Below are 27886 nucleotides of genomic sequence, written 5' to 3'. Positions count from 1 at the left end.
TGTAAACTGGACAACTGTATCAAACACTGTTAGTGCATATGCTTTAAACCAGCAATTCCACTTCTAGGAATTAATCTAATGAGATAGCTGGGCAAATAAAAATAAAGAATTAGATACAAGGCTGCTCATCTGCAGTGTGTAAACAGCAAGGATGACCCACATAAGACAACACTGTTTGGCAATGAAACACTGCGTGGCTCTCTGTGCCCTAGAAGAACGCCCACGCTCTAAGTAAAACTGAAGCAGCAGGTGACAGGGACTAATGACGGCACTAGTCCTAGTGCTTCACACACAGTCAGTTCACTCAATGCTTACAAACCCCGAGGAGGCAGGTACCCCTGCCACTCCACTGACTGGATAAACGCAGGCAGAGTGGCTGCCTTCCCCAGGCCACACACCCAGCTAGGGTCAGAGAGGGAATCCGAATCTAGGCCCCTGGAGCTCACTTAAATAATCTCCTTCCCTACAGGTGTTTATTACACATAAAGTCTAGAAGGTCGATAAACAGTTGTTCTCTGAATGATAAGACTATGGACCGGTTTCACTATCTTCTTTATAAGCTTTTCTGTATTGGCTGAACTTTGCAAAATGTGACACGTGCTCATTGTGATTGGGGAAAAACAAAGCTATTTCAGTTGTTAAAAATGAGAACTATGAATTCAATGTCATTTTCTTTTCCTGCGCTTTACCTAAACTCGCTCCATCTGATGGAGGCCTGTGAGAGGCTAGAGAGAGAGGAGCTTCCCAATCCCTTACACAAATCCCAATATCCTCAGGGTTCTGAAAACCCATTTTTTCCAAAACTCATTGACAACAAAACTTGACCTGTAATGACGAGGCTGTGGCATCTTTACTTAACCCCTGGTGTGCGCATTCCTTACTGCTGATGCAGAGATACTAGCCTGTGTGATTGCAGGGTGCTGCTCCAGATCCCACACCAGGCACTCTAAGGGCATATGCGCCACATTCCCATTCTCAAACCTGAACAATTCTGAATCCCAAAATACAGTCAGCACCAAAGAGTCAACATGAGGAACTATGACTAAGATCCTGGGTTCTGAGCTGGCCTGCCTGGGGTCAGGTCCCAACCCTGTCAATGAACGAGCTGTGAAACTCAGGCTAGTTTCCAGGTCTCTCCCTGCCTCCGTTTCTGTGTCTATAAGACGGGGTAATGACAGCATCCACTCCACAGAGTGGCTGTGAAGATGAAATGAGCTAAATCATGTGGTGCATTTAGAACAGTGCCTGCTACTGTTACTGCTGTTAAAGCAAATTCACAGGAAGTTCATACCAGGTCTTTAGCCACAGACATCTGACAGTGCTGCCATCTACATGTGCAGTTTATGAGAACAGGACTGAACTGGGGGACACATTTACCTGCTAGTATACGGTCAGAGTATTCCTGGCAGAATAACTTATTTACTGACAACAGATGATACGAGAGGGAAGCTGTCCCAAGTCCCAGGAAGGCACATCAACAGTGACAGGGAGCCCGGTCGGTCGTGGCTCAGAGGTTGAGCATCGACCTAGGATCCAGGCGATCGGGGTTCGATTCCTGGTCAGGGCACATGCCCGGGTTGCGGGCTAGATCAATGACTCTCTCATCATTGATGTTTCTATCTCTCTCTCTCCCTCTCCTTTCCTCTCTCCGAAATCAATAAAGATATATTTAAAACAAACAAACAAACAAAAAACAAAAAAAACAGTGACATGGAAACAAAACAACAGTGGTTAACATAGGGCTAGTCTGGGTTTGCTCCTTTCATACATACCATGTGTTTCCTGTAACATCTTTTAAAGTAAACTACCAATACTTTATGAGGCAAAGCAAATCAATGTTTAGTCAATTCTGGGTTCAAAGAGATTAGAAATGTAGTATAAGAATACACATCTCTTACGGAGAAAAGCTATTTATAGAATTAGTGTTGGTAAAACATGACAATCAACCCAGTGGAAACACTACCTAGACCTGCACTGCCCAACACAGTCCCATCAGCCACATGGTATCAGTGGCTGTCGAGCTGGAGAACATGGAGATAGAACATGTCCATCATCACAGGAAGCTCTGCTGGACAGCACTACCTTAGGCAAAGGACTTTAACCTTACCAATGGTGCCCATGTTTACGGGGGAATGGGGAAGGTGGTAGGGGTGAGTGGGTGATTTAACTTTTAAGAGACATTACAATTACTGCTACTTATAACTATTACTACTGCTACTATACTAATGACAATGACAGTATTTATTGAGCATTTACTATATGCTAGGCATCTTTCCAAGTGCTTTGCATGTATTAACTAACTTAATCCTTCCCAAACTCCTAGTTTTATTTCCATTTTACAGATGAGAATACTGAAGCAGAGCTCATTTAAATAACTTGCTCAAGGTCACAGAGCTAGGAAGTGGGGGGCTAGGTTTCCAATCTATTTACTCTGAATTTAAAACGCATTCCCTAACCTTCATACCAGATGGCTCTTCATGCACACAGATACATTCGTTTTGAGGATTTGCCACAAACAAGTCAGGTACCTTAAAAGGTCTGAGTGTTTCAAAGCTGACAAAGCTGCTCTTTCTTAAATCTTAAATAGGTGAGCTAGAGACCTAGAGTGGGCAAAGAGGGAAGCACATTGAACAGAGGTGATTCTCAGGACCTCGGTTTCCCCACCAGGCTCTGGGTCACATTCACTCTACTACGGGAAAGGCAGGCCAGGGCTGAAACCAGGACAAACCAACCCTGAGATGATCTTAGGTGAGGGCTTTCCAAAACAAATTCTCACATATCTCAATGTTTCCAGAAATCCAAAACCTCTCCCTCTATGTATTCCAAGGAGTGGGGGGACTCCTTCATTCAGCATTCCCAAGGTCTGCTTTAGGTCACAGATAGAAGCTTTGACTTCAGTATCTTACTTAGATATCTCCACAGCTAAGCAGGGTCATACTGGAAGTTAATTGACTCATGTTCCTCCACCTCAATTTGTAAGGAGCAGAGGGACAGAGGCTCAGAACTCAACATATAACCTCAACATACAATAGCCGGTCAGTCAGAATTAAGAAGTCAAAGGTATGGTGTACCAAATTTTCTATGACTCAATTATATATGTAACATTTGCATTTTTTGTTGCAAATCAGAAACTTTTAAATTCTTATTACTTTCAGAATCAGTAGTTTGAGGTCTTCATAGAGTTGCTATTTTTATTATTTAAAAAACTATATATTTTACATTTTGAATTTGTTTAAAGCAGAGGGTCTTTAACTCCCAACTATCTTTTTTCAAAATGTTTTTATTGATTTTTAGAGAGGGGGGGGGAGAAAAGAGAGAAACATAGATGAGAGGCAAAGTCGATTGGCTGTCTCCTGCAAGCCCCATACCAGGGATTGAGCCTGGGCATGTGCCCTGACGGGAAAGCGAACTGGCAACCTCCTGGTGCATGGGACTATGATCAATCAACTGAGCCACACCAGCTAGGACACCTTCTAATTACCGTAATGTGAGGTCCACCGATCAAATAAATTAAATTTATGGTGAGGTCAGAGAACTTCACCAATTTCTACATCTTAAATAGCTTCTTTAGCCAAGTGGAATTCTGGAAAGCAAATAATACATCTTTACTAGAATTTTGAAAAAAACCCAAGAAAATTCATGTTCAAATTACATATCTTTATTCATTGTTTAAAGTTCTAATAAAAGCAAGCTATTTGAATGTCTTTTACTAGAGTAAACTTTCTAAAACCCCTACATGACCACACATCATTAGACAGGAAATGACGAACATAGATATGGAGTGGCCCTAGGAAAAACGTCAGGCCCTGAAGCTGAAGAGCTGCACCCAGGCGCATGCAGTCCTTCCCACATGGCAGCTCGAATGATACCACGTAGCTAACAGATTACTAATAACACACCAGCACGACTACACTGAGACCGACTGACTCACTGACAACCTTGGTCACACAGGGCACCCTGACCACGGCCGACCTTCCATTGCTGAAAGGCCCCTCAGTATCATGGTGACATCAAATAATGACTGTTCCCTCAAGAACACTTACAGATGAAGGCATTTCTTGGCCGGCCTTCAAAATAACAAGGCCACTGGGCCCCTAGACACAGTCTGAGTATCATCATATCACAGAAGTGGAGGAAGAAAGGGCGTCGCTCCCAGGCAACTTCTCACCAAGCACCGTGGGACAACTTGTACCCGCATCACACCTGGATGGACACGCTACTCGACTGAGCTTGGCCCTCCAGAGCCAATGCTCTCCTCACAGACTTCGTTCCCCAAACCTCCTAATCGCACAGCAGATATGATCAATGGAGCAAATTCAAAACAAGGCACAAGCCAAAAAGGCAGCTGTGGGAACTGGGTGATCAGATGGGCACCCTGCGCAGAGAAAACAGCATTCCCTAAAACTGTTAATTGGTTCAGATGCTTCCCAAGGCTCCTGTGACTCAGGAGTTTCACACGTGAAAGATGGGAGAATGACAAGGCATTCTTGTTTACTTTCGCAAAGAAGATGGTAAAACAGTGAAGAAATTCCTAATTCTTGTTTGGTTTCTAAGCCGTTTTCCCACGATCGGGTTTCTAGTCGCTCAGCACCTGGGGCTGAAGAGTAGCTCAACCGGCTTGCAAGAGAAAACAAGAATGCGTTTTCACTGGGGACGCTGGGGTTTTACACACGACTAAACTTATTTTTACATCTCCAGACTATGATCACTACTCATCAATATTATTAGTTTATTATTAAGGTGTTATAAATAATAGTTGCCATTCGCTACCGCTGTTGTTCTTAAACTGTAGCTCCACTGAAGCAGCTGGAGGTCTAGCTACAACACATTGCTGGGCCCTCTAAGTCTTCTATTTAGTAGGAAGGGTGGGGTGGAGACTGCATTTCTAACAAGCTCCCAGGTGACTGACGTGGGGACTCGACTTTAAGAGCCACGTTGCAGAGTTAAAGCAACCCCAGTGAACCTGCTAGACTGGCTCCAACAGGACATTACAACTGCATGCAGCCATCCTTTGACTTATACTCAAGTTCAGATAATTTTTCTTGACCCTGAATCTACCCTGAGATTTTCTGTGCACACAGCTGCACATGACTATATGGAACCCCTTTATTTTGATAGCAGAGTGAGGAGAGGGTCCAAGGTCGGTTTTCCTTGACAAATGCCTGATCGGAGGGGCACTGAAGGAACTACTCTAACCTTTTCAACACACAAACACATCCCTGGCTGTCCTCTCCATGTCACTGAACCACAGAGCAAAGTAAATTTAAAAATGTGTTCCACCCTGGCTTTCTGGCAAATCCCTTTAAGGCTTATATACAGCAATAAAATGACTGAAAATAGATCTGAAACTAGGAATGAGGGCCTTACAAGGGGTAAAGTGTGAAAGCAAGGAAACTACGCACGTGAGGCACTTAACTGTGGGACTCACTGGTATGCCACCGAATCCAGAAAAGCACTGGACAGAAACACCTTCACTTTGCTCACAAGGTCCCAATGTGTGTGTGATTTGCCTTTTAAAGGGGGCGTGGTCTAAACTGCTTCTTAACTGGGAGTCAAAACATTTTTCCTGAATGCTCTGAAATTATTCTACAGTAACAGTGCCAAAGGGAACACTGACGGATGAATAACGGTGCGGATGTTTCAGATGTACTCACCCCATTTCATATCAACAACTCCGCCTGCACTCGCTTTCCCAGGGTGGGTCCAGCCAAGGCAGTCCCCCTCTGCACTGCACTAGTCTTTGCCACACAACACGGCTGAGGGCAAAATGAGACCAGACAGACCAGATTAACCAACAGCCCTGGACCTCAGTGTCTTCTGTGTACTTGCCTGGGGTGGTGAGGGACTGATTTTGCTGATTGGACCCTGACCAAGCCTTTGGCTAGACAGAGCTGTCCTTGTGGTGGTGTGTGAAGAGGCTGACCTTGACAGCAAGAGTTCAGAGGTCAGGAGAAAAGCACCACATTAGCGTCTGAATCAGAAGACCTAGGGGGTGCAAGAGGACAGGCTGGGACTCACAACTAGGAGGCAAGAAACCTTCAGTTTTTCTTTAAACTACTGGAGTTGAAATTTAACTGCTTACATCTCTAAACTATTTTAATTTCACAGGTAATGCTTTGCAATGAAAACAAGAAAAGCACGTTTTATGGTTTGAGGAATAAGATGAAGGAAAATTCAGAAGTGCACTCCACCATTCACAGGTGTAAAAGAACCGTCCCGGGCTGTGAACACCTCAAAGACAAGTAACTGTTCAGAATGGTCTCCAAAATAGGCAGCCAGGACCACTGGGTGTCTACCTGGAACACATATCAATTTCTCTTCTGATGATAGAAATATTTCTATTTTAATATCAATGTGGCCAATACTAATTACAGTAAGTCTTTGCATTTAGACAGATGCCCACAGATTAAAAAATATGCTTATTTTAAAGAAGGAAAGTAGGAGGCAAACACAAAGTTATTCTTTGGCAAAGTCACCGCAGAACCCCGAACTCCTGCTTTCCAAGACTTGGTTCTAGCCAAGTGCGCTCTTTACCTCAGTTTAAAGTAGGGATTTAAGTTAGTACCAAGAACACAGTGCTGGAATCAAGAGAATGAAATCATTCTGCACAGACATGGCTTTTTCAGGGTCTCTGCGAGCACCACCTCTTCCTAGGCTGGGCTAAAGGTCCTCCTCGGGGGAAGGAGGGGTGAGTGGGGAGGGGACATCTTGTGTCTATCCTAATCAGAGCTTAGCACACTGTTGAAATGATCTAGTTAGAGTCTCCCAAAAAGGTTATATGTACTATGCTAAAGAACAGGAACTATTTATGAAAAAGTTTACTGAACTGGACCAATCCATGCACTCCAAACGGTTACAGATCCCCCACGAGCTGCGATGAGAACCGGCTCCAGTTGGTCACAACCTACCCTGGAGGCCAAACACTTCTGCAGGTTAGGTGTTCCCACACTCTTTTTTTTTTTTTGCTTTTATTTTAATCCTCAATTGTGACAGGGCCAGAAATTTACCGATTGATATCAAAACAACTCACTGATATAAAACAAAGCTTGTCTAGATCTCAGGCTTCAGGGCACACACTTTTATTATTAAAATTATGCCCACACCTTTATAAACACCACTCCCTGGGTCATTAACAGAACATCTAAAACAAGAGGAACGTTTGTAATGGGCATGAGAAACTTAGATCCTGCATAAGTACACCACAGGCAGGGACAAAAGACATTCCCTACTGGCATGGTTTTCACTTCTGAACAAACCCCACTGAAAGACTACTGGATGAAAAGGGTGACACTTATCAGCTAAAAATTACCAACATGAAAACCAGTAACAATTCCTTGTTACCATTTCAAGTAGTCTTTTGATTCAATTTCTGGGGAAGGAGAGGAGGTCCAGAGTCTCTGTTTAATCTGATAAACTGTTAATTGCAGTTCTAATGGGGGAGGGGGGCACTCTTTTTAAGTGGCTCTGCTCAGAAGCGAAAACAATGCTGCTAGTCATAAAGTTTCTGGCCTGGTGACAAAACAGGAAAATCCTAGTTAGGCGGGAAAGTCAACCTGAAACGTGCAATCTTATTTTCTCCCCCAGAGTGTCTGTTGAACCAGACTCGTGCTATGCAAATTTCCCTCTCCAGCAAAAGAGCATGTGTACCCACCTTAGAAAAGCATGTACTCTGGAAAAATCCCATGATCTGAATTTTACAAATAAACAGGAAGGACCCCTTTCTTTCCTAGGGGAACCCAATGGCTCTGTGCTCATTCACATCTCCCGAGACCACCGCAGATCCAGCTGTTCCAGGACCGCACAGGGCTAGAGGAGACCAGGAGAAATCACCAACTCATAAAGATTAACCAGGTCTGGGGCCCATGGATCTGGAAGAAGCTGACAAAACAAAGAATTCAGCCCCCTGAGCAACCTCCTATGCCTTCTTCATAGAGATGAGCATATGAAGTGGCATCTGGGTGCCTCCCTGCTAGGAAAACAAAAAAATGCAAATACTTCATAGTTATTTTCATGAAATACATCACCTTAATAAAAACAAACACCCTTAAAAATAAAATGTAACAAACTGTGAGCAGAATCCTAAGTGTCAGTTGCTACTTTTCTCCTCATGAATCAGATTTCCTGTTAAACACAAGTCCTGGCTCTACCCAGGTTTCAGAACTTACTTTCAACACCCTGTCTACTCTCTTGCATCACCAGTTATCTTCTCTTGGTTCTTTGTGTTCGCTGTGCTGATTTGTTTATTCTGTCCCCCCAGCAGACCCTGCACCTGTCTGAGATGCCTAGAGTGGCACTGGGCGGTCACTGCGCAGAGGCACGGGAACAATATGCGGAGCAGTGAATGCAGTCAGGTTGCAAGCCTTGGGAACCAGAGGGCAACTCTGACCACTCTCCACTCCTTGGCTAGGACTTCATTTTCCAAATCCCTCCCCATCTGAGCATTGTACTGTGTGTAATCTGAACACAGACTATGAAAGGTAGGTAATGTCATCTCTACCCTAAAGGTGACACAAATGAGATATTAAGCAATCTAAGGTCACCCAGTTACTAAGCAATAGAGATCTGGATGAAAAGCTGTGTTTGCTTGGCACACACTCTTGATGATACTACTAACTAGCCTCCTCCTTCTCACAACATGTTCCTCCCATCACTTTAGGTCATGGGGTCCTTATGTGATGAATAGTACCTTTAATTATCAGCCAAGGGGCCTTCCTTCCCCAAACCTCTGTAACACTTAGTTATATCCTCGGATCTTCCTATTGAGCAGGACGAAGTGAACAGAGAAATCTCTGGGATACTCACCATGTCTAGAATATTTCTTCAAGCTGACGAGTAAGTCTTAAGCAGCAATGAATGCTTATTTCCACAAACCAACTTATATAACCCAAGCATCCACCAGCAGGAGAATGTGTAAGATAAAGTGGCCCGTTCACATTTCGGGACACACAACAAGAACAAGGAATAAACTGCGTACGGATAGAAGCAACCACATGGAGGAATCTAAAAGACACCCCAAGATGAATCTCAAAGAAACCTGGCAGAAGTTGGAACAGTAGCTGCCTCTGTGGGAAGTGGCACTAACAGGAAAGGGGCATGAGTGAAACTTCTAAGGCGGTAAAGTATTTGTATCCTGACCTAGGTGATGATCACATGGCTGGATACTTTCACCAGTAAACAGAAGTATCAACAACACCCGTCAGAATTAAAATTCACTATGTGAGGTCTTCAAACATGTTACTCACTTAAAATGCACCCACCCTGTAACACATAGTAAATCAAGCAGCAAGAAACACTTCAAGGCTGGGCCAGGGGATATCAGAAAGCTGACTAAAATGGGAGAGAAGGCAAGAAAGAACACAGTGTAAAAGCCAACACATCAAATATAAAACCTATAACCCACGATCCTGTCCAGAGAACTATGAAAAAGAGAAAATTGCCAGGGCACAACTTGCTTGAAAAATATAATCAATTAAAGCACAGGTCAAGAGTTCATCTCCCAAAGAAGAAAGGAGAGGCAGCTTCTGAAATTTGAAAAGGTCAAGTGGCCATCCAGAATTCAAGTTGTATTTTTAAGTTAATAAATGACCGAACAAATCACAACTCTCACCCACCGAGGAAGAGCACCTGTAGGTTCTTTACAACATCTCCTCAAAGTCACAAGTGCTGGAAAACTGGAGCAATAGGCCTGATCATGATTCTACGGGGAATAAAAACCAGTGTGCACTGGGCCTGAGCGGTACATGGCACTGTCGAGTGTCCTGGACACCGACAGTCATTCACAGGGAAGCAGAAGTTAGAATGACTCAAGGATCAGAATCATACAATTTCATTCAGACACAAAGTAAAGTTAATATATCCAGGATGCATTGAGATACAGAGGGATGGGGCGTCAGGATGCACTGGAGATACAGAGGGATGGGGCATTTACTGTAGTCATGAAACACAAAGTGCAGTTGGGGTTGGGGGGTTATGTGGATACCTGAGAATAGACAGAAACACTACATGGCCTGAGAGCAACCAAAACTGCCTGTCAAGATGGCAGGCAAACAGGATGGCCACGTGTAGGTATGAAAACTCAGAACTCTAAGGGAAGCCACTGCTGATTCTCGGTGACTCTGGATTTCTCTATAAAATAAGAAAAGGTTTAGAGGGTTTTAAGAAAGAACAGAAAGGCTCATGAGTGGACCGTATGAATGAAAGTTAAAGGATGCTGGCTTTTCAACACGGGAGAGAAAAGGCGAAGGCCAGATTTTCATACATTTTGGTAATCAATATATTCATAATCAAGAAAAGACCTGTAAGGTAGAATTAACTGGCCTTCTCATTCACAAAAATATTAAAACAGTGAGCTCAATGACTCGTTCTCAGGACAGAGCAGGAGCTTGCAGTGTATTCCTCTTGTTCCATGGTTCAACATTTACCAGCTAATAAGCAAACACTTCTCCCGAATCTCCTCAGACCTGGCACTCTCACAGCATATCTGCATATAATGCTAATTTTAAAAATGTATAAAGTTCTTAAATGCAAAGCAGAATCTGATGCTTATGCGCATATGGAGACATTATTCCAAAAAGTCCACATCCAGCTATTTCCACTCCGGCAGTGGCACCTGGGACTAAGCCACGGGAAGCACTGGGTGATCTTTTCCAGAACAGACTCTCCTGCCAGCTGTTCTGGTTACACCTGGTGCCAGGTATCAGTTCCAGACTCCCTTATTTGATTTGACATTTCCTGATGACATTACCCCAGGCTCAAGAAAGGGCAGTAGAAAACCTAAGACTAAGCTTTTTTTTTCTCCTTCCCCCAGAGAGAGGAAGGGAAAGGGAGAGGGAGAGGGAGAGGGAGAGAAAGAAACATCAATGATGAGAGAGTCACTGATCGGCTGCCTCCTGCACATCCCTACTGGGGATTGAGCCCACAACCTGGGCATGTGCCCTGACAAAAATGGAACCGTGACCTCCACGTTCATAGGTGGATGCTCAACCACTGAGCCACACCGGCCAGGCAAGTCTAGTTTTTTCACTAGACACAGAACAGAAAGCTTCATCCTTAGATCCAAGAGCCCTACAGGCATCATTTTTATGGTCTCATACAACAAAACTGTGGGCAGTTATTTCTGGACAGTTCTAGCACTTTCCAGCTGCTAAGGATGTCCTGGCTTCCCTACAGACATCCAATATGACAATGACCAGTACTTTTTCTTTTTCCTGCCCCTGACTGTATAAGTGAACTAGGGGTTACTCAGTGACTTTGGAAGATGTGATTATTCTTTCAGGAAATAGTCTTACAGCAGGAATGGGAAATGTACGGCCTGAGGGGCTGAAATCATTTGGTCTGGCCCTGCCAAAGCAACCTCAGGTGGGACTCGAAATTCAACAAATCTAGGAGCTTTTTTCCTTTTATTATTATTATTATTAGTTATTATTTTTAAATCTTCACCCCAGGATATTTTTTCCATTGCTTTTCAGAGCGAGCGGAAGGGGGAGAGGGAGAGAGAGAAGCATTGATGTGAGAGAAACACATCGATTGGTTGCTTCCCACAACACGTGCCGACTGGCCCCGGGGACTGAGCCTGGCCGGAATCGAACCCGGGACCCTTTAGTCCGCAGGCCAAAGCTCTAACCACTGAACCAAACCGGCTAGGAGCTTTTTTCATAGCTAATTTCTAGGTTGATAATTTTGTATGGCACTCAAATGATGTTATAAATATACAAATGGCCCTTGGCAGGAAAAAGGTTCCCTACCCGTCTTAAAGGAACAAAATTACTTCCAACAGAGCTTCTGATTCTGAATAGCTATGAGGCCAAGGAATCTACTGGGTGGGGCACATGTAGGTTTACAGTTGTGAGTACTTGAAACACAGAGTTTATTCTTGTACTATTATTTATTAATTATTGTGCTATTTTCCACATGAACCACTATAAACCTTCTTTTGTCCCACTCTGTATATTTTAAAGATTTTTTAATTGATTTTTTGAGAGACAGAAGAAGGGAGAGGGAGAGAAACATTGATGTGAGAGGGAGAGTCACTGATTGGCTGCTTCCTGCATGCCCCCTACCAGGGATCGGGCCTGCAACCGGGGCATGTGTCCTGACCGGGAATCAAACCAGCGACCTCTTGATGCATGGGATGATGCCCAACCACTGAGCCACAGCAGCTGGGGTGCCACCCTGTATATTTTAAGTAAGCTTCCCAGTGATTGGATAAAAATGATGTGCTATGTAGTTTTTAGAACAGTGGTCCTCTCTCTTCCTCTTCTTACAGAGAGGGAAACCGAGACCCAGAGGATGCAGAAGTGGTTGGGTTCAGAGGCAAGTGGCTCAGGAGTGGCAGGTCAAGACTGGGACAGGCACCTAGTTTGTTCATCTCTGTCCTTGAATGCGTTTTCTAAAACAAAAGGCCTGAACCACAAGCCATCAGCTGGGACTGCACGTGTGACTGACTGAAAGAGAAGAAACTGGGTAGAAAAAAAAATCCCTGGGAAAGATGATTCTATGGGGAGAATGGTGGGAAAATCAACTGTGCTCCGGGGCTAGTCACCCAAGATGCCAGGCTAAGCTCTGAATCCTCACCTAACATTTATAGACTCTCCCAGTATTTTTAAGCTCTCCCAACTGAAATGGGTGTGGGCTAATAGTTAAGAATTTTGAAAATCAGAACACCACTCCAATTCTAAGTATAAAAACTCCTACTTGAAAACGTCTATCTTGATTTAAAGTTACCAAAAAAGGCTGTGACTTATGATATTGCATATTAAACAGATGCCAAAATTCACTCCACTTGAATGAAGGGCATTTCAGAAATGGCAGTTTACAAGGTTGTCTTTTGTAGAGCTTATCCCAAGGTTGGCTCACTTGCTCTGGGAACTAACCACAGGCTGAGTCAAACCGACTGATGAAGGACTGAGGTGTCACATTAGTGTAACGCCAGGAGGGGAAACACTCAACTTCCTGGAACTACCTGGCAAGGACCACAATGCACACAATTGTACATTCATCACCACTGGCCAGGATTTCCAACGGCTTCTGTTCTGTCCCACCCTCTTTTTTTTTCTGGAGAGATAAAGCAGTCAGTAGGGAACTGCAGCCAGCTCCCACAAAGCCGTTCACCAGCAGTCACGGGGCCCTTTCTTGTTCTTTGGCTATACAGTCAATGTCCCACCCACGGCTGACCCCTCCACTTGCACAGCAGATTCTGCCCTGCTCACAACTCAAGGACACTGCTCTAACAAGTCTTCCTCTCAGCACAAATCATCCCCAGCAGCATACAGATAAGCTATAAAACCCACCATATCTATGAAAACACACCTGTCAATCCTGTGTCCATCTCCACTTAGCACCTCATTTCTCAGCTCTCCTCTAGAGCAAAACTCTTCAAAAAAATTAATGTATTGCTCGTACTTACTGTCTTCAGTTCCTCTCTTCCCATTCTTTAAAAACCATTCCAAACAGGCTTCCATCCGTACTCCTCACTGAAAACACTATTAAATTCAAGTGCTCAGTTCTCATGTGACTTGACCTCATGACATGGCTATTTCCTCTTCTCCCGGAAACACTTTCAGTGTGGTGGCTCCAAGATGCTACCATCTCTGGGTTTTTGCCTTCCTCTCTGGTGCACCTTTTCTAGCCTTTTGCTATTTCTCTGGGTCCTCCCTGATCTCCGGAATGGGGGAGTCTCCCAGACTCAGTCTCCTCGTCTTCACTCATTCTCTTGGTAACCTATCTCATCCAGTCCCATGGCTTTAAACCCATCTAGATGCTAATGACGCCCACTTGGCTATCTAGACAAATGTCTCTAACCTGCCTGTCTCCCTTGAACTCCAGACACATACAGTGCATTTCAAAGGTGACATGTTTCAAATGGAACCTCTCTTCTCTCCTGTACTTTGAAGTGCGGAGAGGGAGAGAGAGGGAGAGAGAGAGAAAAACATTGATGTGAGAGCAGAACATGGATCAGCAGCCTCCTGCATGCCTCCTACCAGGGATCGAGCCCACAACCAGGGCATGTATCCTGACTGGGAATCCAACCAGCACCCTTTCAGTGCCCAGGATGACACCCAATCAGCTGAGCCCCACTGGCCAGGGCCTTAGAGCCATTCTTGACTCCCCCGTCTCTCTCCCTCCACATATAAACCCTGGGCAAATCCCACTGGCTCTATCCAATCCATCCAGTTTTCATCCTTCTGCTAACACCCTAGTTCAAGTCACCATCATTTCTCATTTCTCACCTAGACCACTGCTGCCACTTTTTAACTCGACTCATTTCCACACTTGCCCTGTTACACAGTCTTCTCAGAAACCTAAATGACCAGCCATTTCCCTCAAAGAATGTGACAATATAAAGACCTTTCTGGTCTTTACAGCAGACAAAAAGGCTCACGTGTATGCAGCCCTATCCTCCATTGTATGTCAAACCTCCTCTCCAAGTATACCCTCCTTTGCTCGCTGTTCCAGTCACACTGGGTTCCTCAGTGCCCCAAGCCCACTCCCACGTCTGGAACTTTGTACTGGTCATTCCCTCTGCTTGGCATGTCCTTTCCTTAGACATCCACATGGTTCACTTCTTGAACCCATCACGTCTTTGTTCTAACATCACCTTCTCTATGAGGTCTACCCTGATCACCCTAGATGTACCCCCCATTCTAGACCCCTCCTTACCATGCTATAGTTTTGATTAAATAGCATTAATCATCTCTAACATACTATATCTCATGGATCTGTCATTTTCAGTATTTGTCTTCCCTCATTTGAATTTAATCTCCATTGGAAGTGGGGTTTTTGTCTGTTTATTATGTCACGTATCCCTGGCATCTGCAACACCACCAGGCACAGGGCAGGGAATCCGTAAATACTTGCTGCATGAACAAATGAAGAAGGGAAGAGTGAATTGAACAACAGGAAGGAGAGTGCTGTGACTCAAGGGAAGTTAAGCCTCTGTTTAAAATGTCAAATTCTCAGAACAACTAATGACTAGATACACCACTTAAATGTTTGAAATGTTTAAAAATGAGCTTCTTCCAAATATTTATTCTCCATTTCAGCAAACAGCCCCACAACCCACCTCGCTGCACAAACCTGAACTATAACCCTCCCATATCCAATCCATCCAGAATTCCCATGAACTTTAATATAAAAATTCAGCTCCAATCCATCCACCTCTCTGTCTCCTCTACTAGGACTCTAATCCAAGCCATCACAGTTTCACCTGTCCTATTTTGATGGCCTCCGATCTGTTCTTTTCTTTTCTGGCTTTCTTCAATCTACTTCCTAAAGAGCAGCAAACTGCTCTTTAAAATGCAAACTGGGTCAGAATGCTCCTCTGCCTAACACCTCAACTTTTCACAGGGCTTGGTCTGCGAGTGAGGTGGCCCTGGTGATACCTCAGCTCCATCTGTGCCGCTCTGCTCCTTGCTCATTATGCTTCATCCACAAAGGCCTGCTTTCAGGTCCTCCAACATGTCCTGTTCCTTGCTGCCCCAGGGTCTTTGCACATGCTGTTCTTACTTCCCTCCACTCTTCATCCTTTAGACCTCAGTAAAAAAATGCCTCCTGTTTAAAGTGGTTCCCCCCTTACTCTGTACCTCACTGTTTCTTTCGTAATTTCTACATGTGCTTGCTTGGTCTTTGGATCTCCCCACTACAATATTAGCTCCAGGAGGGTGGGAGCCACAATAGCAAGTGTAAAGGGGAGGGGGGATGCCTCACTGGAGACGTCTGAGAAGCACTAGCTATATGCAGGGCTCTCGGCTCTAAGAGCTGTCATTCCAACACTCATCTCCCTCCAGATGGAGCACCTGTATGAGTTCAAAAGGAACTAGAGACAAGATTTCACTGACAAACTGCATTAATTCCAACTGCTATGGACCAAACTGTACTTCCCCAAAATTCATATGTGAAAGCCCTAACCCCAATTCGATGGCATCTGGAGGTGGGACCTCTGGGAGATAATTAAGTTTAGATGAACTCTCGTGGGAGGTGACCCTAAGATGGGATTAGTGCCCTTATGAAGAGAAGAACCACCACCAGATGCTCTCTCTGCCCTGTGAGGATGGGGCAAGAAGGTAGCTGTCTGAAAGCCAGGAAAAGAGCCCTCACCAGCACCTTGATCTCAGGACGCCTAGCTTCCAGAATTGAGAATTTTTGTTGTTTAAACAAACCAGTCTATGGTATTTTGTTATGGCAGCCTGACCTGACCACCAACCAAAATGAGAATGCTCTGCTCACAGTTTAATGGAATAGACAGATAGAAAGACACCCTGCGCAGCAGCATGTCTACCAAGACTCTCAACCCAAACAGCTCTACTGTTGAAGAGTAAACACTGTTAAAGCTACTGCTTTAAATACTCATTGCCTGTAAACAGTCAAATGCTAGAGGAAAACTTCACAGCTGGCACCAAAGGTGGTGGGTAAGCACCCTCCCTCCACCTATCCACCTCCAGGCAATAAAATGGGTGACTCAGGCCCACCTAACTATCAACACTGTGCTTTGTTTAGGAAGACTCGCTGCTGTTTCAGTTAGGGAGTTCTGGCTGGGACTCATGACAGCATATAGAAACATTTCCTCGGGCATCTTCCCATGGGATTCCTGCCTAAATGAGAATCTCAGGGGCTCTTTAAACTACTGTTTGCTTGCTTTGTTAAAGCAGACATTTCTAAAAGGTGAGTTTTCCTCTCTAAAGCTAGGCTCTAATTGTAGATTAGAGCAATACAGCAACTAGATTCTTTGAGATACTTTGTTAGCAAATTAAACATGCTGGAGCTTATGTGATTTATAAAAGGGGACAGTCTAACACTGTATTTTTAAAAATTCAGATTTTCTGTAGAATCTGAATCACCAAGTCAGCTATTTCTCTAATACTTTCTACCTTGGAAATTTCAAAACACAGTCTTAAAAACAGTGGTTTAAAAAAAAATCCATGGGGAAAAAGGAAAGAAGGAAAAAAACACCCATTTACATCTTATAGGGAGAAATAAGGGGAAATAAGCAAAGTGGTTGGCAACAAGTCAGGCAGGTCCCAACATCAGAGTTCCCCGTTATACTCCAAGGTTCACAGTGACAAGGACAACTGGGTATTGTGCCAAGAAGCAAAACTCATGCCTCCTCACTCTCAGTTCAGGGCCCTTTCTAATACACCAGGGTGCCTCCCGTTTAATAATCAAAGTAGTCAATCAAGATTGAAATAAGTAGGAATCTGCACAAGAAAAACCCAAGTCACCTTAGTCCTGGAGTGAATTCCAACCTTGAAAAGCCAAATGAATGTTTGGGAAAAGCCTGCCAACAAGTCTAACAGAGTACTTCATCTTCAGTGGACTCTATCACATCAGCCCCTCAAATCTTATCACTGTGCCTTTTCAAACTGTCTTGCCTCATGAGGGCAAAAACCATTGTTTTTATTTTCCCACCCAAGAAAGTTTAGGTCAAAAAAGGAGAAAACAGTCTCGCTTCTTTCTGCCAGAATTCTGGCACCATGGGGTGTGCGGGAATGCACCTACTGCGGCATCTTCCCACATGCCTGAGTTGTTTGGCATAACCAGCAGGGGCATGTTCCATACACTCCCCAAATGCCTGAGCTGGCAACAACAAAGATCCTCAGAGACCATAGCCCTGGGACAATGGCTGCTGTCAGTCAACTACAGTTCTCATGACTCTGTTTCTGCTTTTACCGCAACTTCATACCAAAGAGCACATTCCACCTGCACAAGTACTTCAGGAAACCACGCACATGAATTCACACAGCAGTACACAGCAATTTAGACAGGGCTCCGATACTAATGGAAAAATATAAATTTTTAAAAATTCAAAGACCTCACATGAGCATATTACTCTTAGCGTTTACACAGCATACCTGACAAAGAACCCGAGGCCCCAAGGACCTGTCCTTGAGACCAACGTCAAAAAGGATTATGTAGTTACCATGCAAAGGGAGCTACCTGGTAAGAAGGCAAAGATGAGTGTTTTATCTCTTACCTGAAGCCAGAGGCCGGATCCACTCTTTGCTATTCAGGTCAAGTCTCCAGAGGTCATTGAAGGCAGCATTGCAGCTGCTTTGCGTGCAGCCTCCAAACACATACATGGACTGATTAGCATCGTAATAGCACGCGCCTAGGAAGAAAAAGCAATCAATAAGGAACTGATGTTGAATTCTGAGGCCCCTCAAACACCTCGATTACAGCTCACATCTCCCAAAGACCAGTGATTTCACACACTTCCCCACCCTTTACCAGGTACCAACATTCCATAACCAGCCTGTTGTCTGCAGGTTGGTCAGTATCATACTAACCTTTAAAATAAGGCCCAGAGAAAAGCAAGGAAGATGTCATTTCTGAGCACACTAAGCAAGGTGATAGTGATGTCACTAAATAAGATAGTACACGTTTAGCAAGAGCACATAGCATTCAGATTAAGGACTCAATGAGTGAAATTTCACAAAGCTGCATAATCTACCTAAGTGCATCATCCTCTAGGGGAGGGAAAGACAGTCAGTGCTAACAGATGTACTGCCCTCCCACTTCTCTCCTGCAGTCCTCCTCTCATTGTTTTTGTTTTCAAATGAAACCCAAAGCAAAAACCAATAAACAGATCTTTATGTGAAGGAGGACAGGACATTTTAATCAATGCCATGAAGCAATCACACACAGAGACCAAGGTCGCTCTGGGAGCTCAGAAATAGTGAGGCCCCAGAGCAACAGAGAAAAAACAATTAAAGTCATTAAACTCCTGGGTACAACCAGAAGCCACCAAGGCACGTAGTTGGTGCTGAACAGAAAACCAGGGCAGTAACGTTTGATAGCACTGGCCCCTGAGAAGAGCCTTTTTAATTAGTTGACTGTTTACATCTCACTAATGGGCATCATTCTGAAGAAAAGAGGCAATGGTTACGAAAGGTGCTGTTCCTTTAAAACCAGGGAGAGCAGGGCCAGAGTCTAGAGGAGAGGCATGAGAGCTGGGCTCTGCCACCCTGCTCTCAACGAAAGCTCGTTTAGTCTCTATCCCTCGGAAAAGATGATCCCACTCCTCACATGCCCGCATTCAGCACCCTGGATCTCAGGAAGAAGGCCAGCAAGACCTCCCTTTCTATTCATTTCATGCACGCCAGTGGGAAACAGGTGTTCCTGTGCACCTAGGCTTAACAGTCAAGAGTCACATAAAAGGAAGGGGAAAGGGAAAAGAAATTCAGAGGTTCAACCCACTGGTTCAGGGCTTCAGCGATCATTAGCTTATCTACAGGTCCAGTTCGATTTAGCACGGCACTGTTCTCAAGATGTCTCTGAACTCTGGCGCCACGTATTCAAGTTCAGAAAAAGGGAAATGCCACTGCTATAATTACCTCTGCAATACACCCCAGCTCTGGGAACAACCCTCCCTTTTCTTTTCTTGACCTAGCCCACCCAATAGGCCCTTTAAGGAATCTCTACATGAGGAAGGCCATGCCAGAAAACTGGATGAGTTTAGAGCCAATAAAAGCAGTGTGCTTAGTCCCCTGCACCCAGAAATCTCAACCAGTGGAAGAAGCACATCCAATCATCAGACCTCTGACTGCAAAATGGAACCGCACACTCCAAATTAATAAAGAACTTACAGAGACTAAGATGTGAAGAAATGAAATGCCATCTACTCATCAATGAGCTCAAACCTGCAAAATAGTTACTCTACTCCCAGAACTCAAACACACTACAATGGTGTATGAAGGTTTATGAGACCTTCACTCTTTCACTGACTGTCTCTGCCTCTGAAAACAGCTTTTACCTACCTCTAAATCAGGTTTTAATCCACATCCTGGCAACAAAGTCTATTAAGAAGTAAAACCTTATGAAATTACATTGCTCCTGTCTCAGGCTTCTTAAAAACTACAAATAACGACAGATCAAATTAGATGACATTAGACAAACAAAAAGAGTAATTACTGAAGCCACATTTTAATCTCCACTAAGAAGCGAAGCTTTTTGGTCTTCTTGCACCTTTCCTGAACTAGCTATTGCAGCAAATGGGAAAATTTTGACCCGAACCCCCACTGGTGCCAGCATCAAAGGGCCTTCTTTTCCTTGACAACGGTTACCTCCAGGACAGAAATGAGCAAGGTCCTATGGCTTCGGGAGCCCTAATCTGTGTCCAGTATAACAATGTTTAGTAAAGCAAATGCATGATTTCATAACTGAGAGTCAGCGTTCACTTATGTCCCACCACTCCTCAAGGATCAACACTTAGCAGCGGCTCCCTTTGTGCAGCAAAAGCGCTCAGGGCCCTTATTTATCCAGGAGGTAGCAAACATCCTGCTCTATTTGGATCGAAAGCCCAGCCGGCAGCTGGGCCCCATGAGGCTCTGAGCCACGTGTGTTTTAACCCTATATTAAAAGAAGGCGATCGCCGTTTTCCTGCCTCTCCTTGAGCCAACAAAGGCTTCTGGAGGAGGAAGGCACAGCTCAAACTACGCAAATATAGCAGGGCCAAAACGACAAGTTTCACACACTATTTTCAACGTCCAGCAGCCAATTATCAACAAAGCTTGGAGAGGAAGGGAGTCAATCCAGACATCTAAGTTTAGAACTCAGATATAATGGAATGAGAAAATGGACATCGATAATACACTCAAATACTTTAGGCATCCGAGTGAACTTTGTTTATTGTCTATTTTTATTTAAGACACCTCCTACATATTGGTCTGGGTGGGGGTGGGGGAACCAGACAAGTTCAATGGGTCTTTTAGAAAAAATTAAGAATTTAAGCAAATACCAGTGTTCAAGTAGTCATTTCCCCTTTACCAAAGTTCCTTCCAGAACATCTAGACCATTGGAATGTGCCATACAAGTTACAGTTCACAGCACAGGAGGACGACTCTGCTAAGAAATAACATTAAGATGTTTATTCTAATTGCTAAATGTCTTCAACCTTCGGGAATGTGTTTGATTGCTCCACAAACAATTACTGCAAAACTTACACTTCAGTTAGTATCTAATAATCCCTATTCAAAGGCAAGTGAAACATTCACCACCACACACGCAGCAAGAAGGGTACCTCAGCACTCCAATGCTTCCCTCCCCCCCAAGTGCAAGGCCTCCCAGTTGTCTCCCTTTGTCCATGTTGCGTGATCGTCACTCAATTGTGCACACCCAAATTTTTGCACTTTCAGATGCTGAATTGTTTCCCCACTTGTCTCTAGGGAAAGGTCCCGAGGCATTTATCCCATGCTTATAGAGACTGTGCTGTCGTGTGTCTCACCTCTACAAGCCAGGACATAGTTGATAAGCCTGTAATTACACATCTATGGAACAAGCAAGGTTGGATTCCCAGTCTGGGCCTGCTGGCAACTGCAGGAACACAATTAGCATGTGTGCAGAATGACCTGACCATATTTGGAGCCTAAACATGAACACTTTTTTCAAGGCACGATGCTGGGGACTCAACAGGCCTCAACATCAATCTGAAAAGGAACCCCTACAACCTGAAAGGGGCCCCCTACAATCTGAAAGGGACCTCTGACATGCATCAAGCCTTGCATGAATCGTTATGAACTCACCAAAAAACCAGGAGAACTGGCTTTATTTTACTTCCCCTGCCTTTTTTGTCCCAGATTTTTTGTTTTGTTTATACTTTGGAGAGAAGCTGTTCTGCTCATCTTTGTTACATTTAACTCCACAGAATTTAATCAGTTATCAATGATGAACCAGGTGTTGTGAAAGGTGCACAGATGTCTCAAGACACTGTCTGTCCTCAAGTGGACACAGATCTGTGGCGGAGCATCATCATCATCATTCGATCACTTTGTTTCTTCAATGCAATTTCCTAGCAACCCTGGGCATAGAATCTGTCATATATATTTTATAGATGAAGACAGTGTGGGTTAGAGAAGCCAAGGAACTTGCTCCCCAAGTCTGAAGTTCTGCATGCAGTCTCTTGCACACAGGTCACTATGGTGAGAGATAGGCGGTTACAAGCAACAGAAGGAAGGGACGAAGAGCCTATCACAGGAGCGCAGCGGAGGGAGAAAGAGCTTCATCTCCACGGTGGGGAACTGAGAGCAGTGTTTGAAGAAGGTGGCATTGGCTTTGCTTCTAAGATGGGTTAGAGGACAGGACATTTTCAGTCATTCAGTGAGGGGCAAACAAGTCTAGGGACAGAGGGGATGGAGGGAAAGGGAGAATGAAACCCAGGCATCCAAGAAAAGCCATGAGGTGGGAGTTTAGAACAGGAGTCCTGTGCGGGTGGTCTGGCTGTGAGGATGCAGCCGCAATGAGTGAGGCTGGAAAGCTGAGCTGGGCCCTGAACGCCAGGTGCCGTGGAAACTTCTCTGCCAAGTGCAGAAAGGCTGGGGCTTTGTGGCCGAGGTATGACAAGGCTGGTTTTGTTTTAGATCTGCAGTGTTTCCCGAGAGGACCCGGTCACGTTGGGCAGGCCAATTCTGTGTGTGTAGGGCACACCAGTTACTGCAGGACATTTAGCACCCCTGGGCTAAACGCTTGCGTGCTTTCCAGCAGAGACAATAAACAGTGACTTCACACATTTCCAAGTGCTCTAGGAGGTGGCACTGTCCCCAGTTTTAGAGATGACTGCCAACAGTGTCTAGTGCAGGTTCAAGTGAAGAGAGGAAAGGCAAGAAGACTATTTAGAAAGACTGAGGAAAGACGAAATGATTAGGCCATAGGGGTAATGGGGAAACGAAGGAGGCAGATGAGACTGCTGAGGCAGGACAAAGCAGCAGGATCGGACTCGCTACTAGGGGAAGAGAGGAACCGAGGACAAGTCCAAGGTTTCCAGCCTGTATAACTGAACGCACGATAACGCCATTAACTAAGCCAGGGAAAGGAGGCAGTCTGGAGGTGCCACTGAGGTCTGCTTTCAGCTGACCAAACATGAAACACTGTGTCTCTGTGGCCCTGGGAGAAAAGAACTGTAACTGTGGATCTCAACATGAGCTGGGAATAAGAAATAAAGCTGAGCTCCCCGGATAAATACAGGGTTGAAAGAGGCAGAAACTAAGTTAAGAAGGGAAAGAAATTCCTTGCTCCAGCCTATTTTGAAAACTGCTGTTTCTCTGTGGTAGTCTTCTTTACCTGGCCAGTTAGACAACATGTAGAGACAGACGATGGAAAGAAGCATGAGACCAAGAGACAATAAGACACAGAGGCACCTCTTAAAAAAACCTATGGCACCTTTTCTGGGGTTTCAAGCAAAGATATGAAAAATTTTTAAGTAAAAACAAGGATCAAAACCCACCCATCTCTGCAGTTGTGGGAACTTATTCACTGCACTATTCCTTTCCACTCCCCCTTCAAACGCCTGCCTCGATGCTGCAATGTTTTTCCAAAAGCTAGTTAACCAGGAGAAGTTCCTCCCCTCTCATCAGAAAGCTAAACTGTTGCTATGATAACTACTCACCTCTGAATATTCCCTACTCCAGTTTTTATTTTACCCAGATTCACTCTATTTCCCTTACAGTTCTAAAACCCTCGGACCCTCCCGTCATTTCACTAAATACTCTCAGCAAGGATTTGTTCCACAGTCTACCGCCATGACAGTCAAGAGTGTGGTCTGTAGGCTCCTGAAAACATTCAAGACCCTTTCAAAGGTATTTTAACAATAATAATAATAATGATAAGTCGGAGGAGGAGGGGAGGAAGTGGTTAACCACCCTGTTCACTGTGCTGAGGTTTGCACTAACTGCAGACACAGCACCAGGTAGAACTGTACGGCCTGTGCAGGATCAAGGCAGGATGCTCCAGGATCCCAGGGATGGTGTCTTCACTGCCACATACTGACAGTTTAACAAACAAAGCCAGTTCTGACTCCATAGATCCCCAAAGGGTCTCACACAGGACTCCCTTCCCAGAGGTCCAGGAACCACACTGTGAGATCCACTGCTCTGGGGTTTACAACCGTACAGCGAAAACAGGTTCTTGAGAGAACTAAAAACAGCAATAGCAAATGTTTCTTGACCTATTTAGAAAGTTATAGTTATTTACTGAACTATCTTCTGCATGCAGCGGCTAACACATGATCTGGGACAGCCAGCCTCCAAGATGACCCCGTGATCCTCAACTCCTAGTACTTACACCTTTGGTCAATCTCTGGGTGACCAACAGAAGACAGCAGAAAAGATGGTCTTCACCTCAGAGACGAGGTTGTAAAGGATACCATGGCTTCTGTCTTGGTGTCTGTCTCTCTCTCAGGTCACTTATTCTGGGGGAAGCTAGCTGCCACATTGTGAGCAGCTCTATGAAACAGTTAGTAAGGATCTCCTCCTGTCAACAGATACCTGAGTGAGCCTGTAAGCAGATCCCCCGGCCTGTCAAGCCTTTAGGTGACAATCACTCTGGCTGTCTGACTGCCTCCTCCTAAGAGACCCTGAGCCAGGACTCCTGGTTAAGCCACTCCCAACTTCCTGACCCTCAGGAACTCTGTCAGGTAATAAATGTTGTCTTAAACTGCTAAGTTTTGGGGTATTTTCTTATGCAACATGGATAAGCAGCAATACATTCTCCTTCCCCTCAAGAGTTCAAAATATAGTTTAAAAGAAAAAGACACAAATATCTAAGCTAACAATGAAAGACACTATGAGTTAAGCGCCAAATTAGAATTTCAGGCCACAACATAAGCTCAAACAGAAAAATATCATCTATGGGTTGGGGAGTTGAGAAAAGGCTTCATGAAGGAGCTAGACTTCAACTGAGTCTTCAAGGAAGCAAGCTTCTTTGCCAAGTGGATGGGAATACTCCAGGGACGACAGGATGAGAATGGCCAAGTGATAGCCTGGCAGAGGAGAGCTCTTGGGAAAAACTGGGAGATGAAGTGGTACATGTAGACACAGGTTAAATTAAAAAGGGCTTTGAATATAGACTAAGTTTACCTTCTACAGAGGCAACGGGAGGCACTGAAGGTTTTGAAGAGGAAATAGTGCAATAAAAACAATAATGATGAGAACTTTCTAAAGGCCTCCTCCCCCCAGTGAGCTCTCTTTCTGCAGAACCATTAATAAACACACCTTTACTGGCCTCAGATACATCACATCGCAATTTCACTTTGATGGAGGGATATGAATCACAACAGAATGAAAATGTGTCTACAAAAATCAACTAAAATGGAGAGTTAATTCTAGAATAATTTTAAAGCTCTAAATTACATCTATTTGCCAGGACACTGTATTTACAATTTCACTACTTAAATTTGTATTTTATAATCGGTAACCTTCAAATTCAAAAATTTTGTGTGACCCTGGTCAAAGTGTTTGCTGAATACATACTATGTTAAAATAAAGAGTTATTGTAAAACTTAGGCTAACGCTGGCTACTTCCTGAGCAAAACCTCAGAAATACTCTCATGTACATTGTTCCCGTGTTTTTCTTAGGTGATGTCAGGTGTTTCCAAGTCTAAGCATAACAGCCTGGTCTCTCTGGAGTAGAGATACTACAAAAATTCAGTGAAAAGCAGAAGATAAAATTACACCAAAGTGCCTACAATGTATTTAGGATCATGCTCCTCCCTAATTCTGACTGTAAAATTAATATAAATCCTCATTTTACATTCCTTTCATTAGAGTCAGACAAACCGCAGGCCTTGGGAGTAGTGCTGGAAACACAGCAGGGTGGGATCTGCTTTCACAGTGAATACTTACTGTGTGAGAACCGCTGGGTGATCGGGGTTCCAGGATACGGGTAAGTCCGGCTCTCCCACTGAATATTTCCTTCCTGAACAGCCTTTATGAAACCATGATAACACTGGTGGGCTACACCTAAAGACAAAAGGAACCAACGCCTCAGTCTAGACACTTCACTTGTAAATCAAATGATTAAAACTGCCTCTATTTAAGTGTCTTACCACTTTTATAAGACATAAGTTTCTTTGAGGAACTCCAAATTTCTTTCATTTTTCATTCAAAGAAAAATGCCCTGGTCGGGTAACTCAGTGGGTTAGAGCATCATCCCAATACATCAAGGTTGTGGGTTCGATCCCCGGTCAGGGCACATACAAGAGTCAATCAATAAATGAATAAATAATGGAACAACAAATCAATTCTCTCTCTCTCTCTCTCAAATCAGTCAATAGCCCTGGTCCGTGTGGCTTAGCTGGTTGCGTGTCGCCCCCTGCACTGAGAGCCTGCTGGTGTGATTCCTGGTCAGGACACGGGCCCAGGGTGGGGCCTGATCCCTGGCTGAGGTGCATGGGTCAGGATTAAATACATAAATAAAGACCAAAGCGACATGAAGGTCAAATAACGCCCAAGAATAAACTCATACATGTGATAAGATCACTGCCCCTCCTCTATGATCCTTCCATTCCGTTTAAGAGGGGAAACCGTCTGCTTCCACATAGCAGGGAGCCCTCTCCCCTGAAGAGTGCACGACCTCTGCCAAGAGAAGCAGGCTGTGCATTACAACCAGCACCACCAACTACACACAGGCGAGTGCAGGACCCAGCGAGCAGTGTCAACACAGCTGGTCCTCAGGCCTCCGGGGTGGACTTGGGTAACTGACAAGAACCACATTCCCCAGAGCACCAGCCTGACGCAAGGAGATGTTAAGATTGATTCTTATCTAAAGGTTTTTCTCTTTCATATTTCTGGCCACCTTATTCCCACCAAGAAAGAACACATTGATGCAAAAAAAACAAAAAACAAAAAACAAAAAAACTGCTATCTACCAATTGAGAATAAAGCACAGCTAGTCATCTCGACATTGAACTGAAGTTGAAATCTTGATTAGCAAATGGAGGGAAAAAAGGGAGAAACTCATTTTAAAAAGTAAGACACCCATAAGGACCGTGCTGTTTAGAGATAAAATCAAGGGATAAGTGCTTTCACAAGTCCATACCTGCCACAAGTAGCCCCTTTAGGAGTCAATCTGGTAACCCCACCAAGTGCTGTGCACCACTGATCCTCCCTTCATTGCCTGTGTCACAGTGGGTACACTCCGTACCTGGGCCAATGTGGTTTCCTATCTATCACAGCTTGCTGAGGACCGTGAAGCAGTTACAACAGTGCCCGGCAGCGGTCAGAGCTGTACTGATGTTCACTATCACTGTTACCCCACACCCCTCCCTAGTTTGCCTATAAGAACAATACAATTTACAGATCGACTCGAGGGATATGCAGAAAAGAATCCTTGTTTTAAAACTTCAAACTGCTCATAAAACCATCCAGAATAAAGAGAAAGGAAAATGTACAATGTCAGCTAACACTAAAGTTTAGAGCCACAGCAAACTTAAGGAAGAAAAGAGAAAATAGCCCTGGCCGGGTGCCTCAGTGGGTTGGAATATCCTCCTGAACACCAAGATTGCGGGTTCGATCCCTATGGGGTGCACATGGAGGTAACCGATTGATGTTTCTCTCTCATATTGATGTTTCTCCCCCCTCCCTCCCTCCTTCCCTTTCTCTCTAAAATCAATTAAAAAGAAAAGGAAACAAGAGAGAAAATAAAATTGGAAGTTTAAAAAGAAATCCTTCACAAAATTTTAAAATAAATACATGAACCTTTCCACTGTCCCCAGTACCTTTGATAAGCCGGTACCACTGCTTGCAGACAAGGGCTGCAGTTTTGTGTTCCTGGTACGGTGACAAAAAGGACAGGATGTACTCCAAAACCTCTTCCGGCAGCTCAAACATGGACCTATTATGTCTAGTCTCCTCAGCCTCCAACACTGGTCGGGGCTCCTCATCGTGCTCCATTGTCCCTTCCAGCACAGTTTCTTCTTGGTCCACCGCCATGAAACTGTCATCTTCACTGTCCGAGGAGCTGGCCATGACATTCCACTTGACAGCTATTGTGGGAAAGAAGCAAGCATCAGTATACACTGAAACAGCACAGGACGCGCACCTGAGGTGTTCAGGCTTTGTCTGAGACCCTCACTATGAACTCTGTTCTCTAGCACTTTCCTACACAAGTCGTGAGCCACCTT

The 27886-nt window shown here is 44.4% G+C and overlaps 1 protein-coding gene across 4 annotated transcripts in view; it reads right to left on the bottom strand.

Annotated features, from left to right (window-relative positions):
* FBXO42 (F-box protein 42) overlaps positions 1 to 27886 on the bottom strand; it is a 62677-nt gene that overhangs the window by 10014 nt on the left and 24777 nt on the right. For 3 of the 4 annotated variants that reach the window (XM_081143889.1, XM_081143888.1, XM_081143890.1), the window contains exons 2-4: positions 27482 to 27748; positions 25608 to 25724; positions 17969 to 18103 (exon numbers count right to left, since the gene is read on the bottom strand). In XM_081143889.1, the coding sequence (XP_081000015.1) occupies positions 17969 to 18103; positions 25608 to 25724; positions 27482 to 27731 (502 nt within the window). In that variant the 5' untranslated portion in view covers positions 27732 to 27748. The remainder of the gene's footprint in view (positions 1 to 17968; positions 18104 to 25607; positions 25725 to 27481; positions 27749 to 27886) is intronic. The other variant, XM_081143891.1, reaches the window with a different exon arrangement.

The sequence above is a fragment of the Miniopterus schreibersii genome (genome assembly GCF_964146895.1).
Source record: "Miniopterus schreibersii genome assembly, chromosome: 8".
Classification (NCBI taxonomy): domain Eukaryota; kingdom Metazoa; phylum Chordata; class Mammalia; order Chiroptera; family Miniopteridae; genus Miniopterus; species Miniopterus schreibersii.
This window is presented reverse-complemented; position numbering and strand designations above follow the sequence as displayed.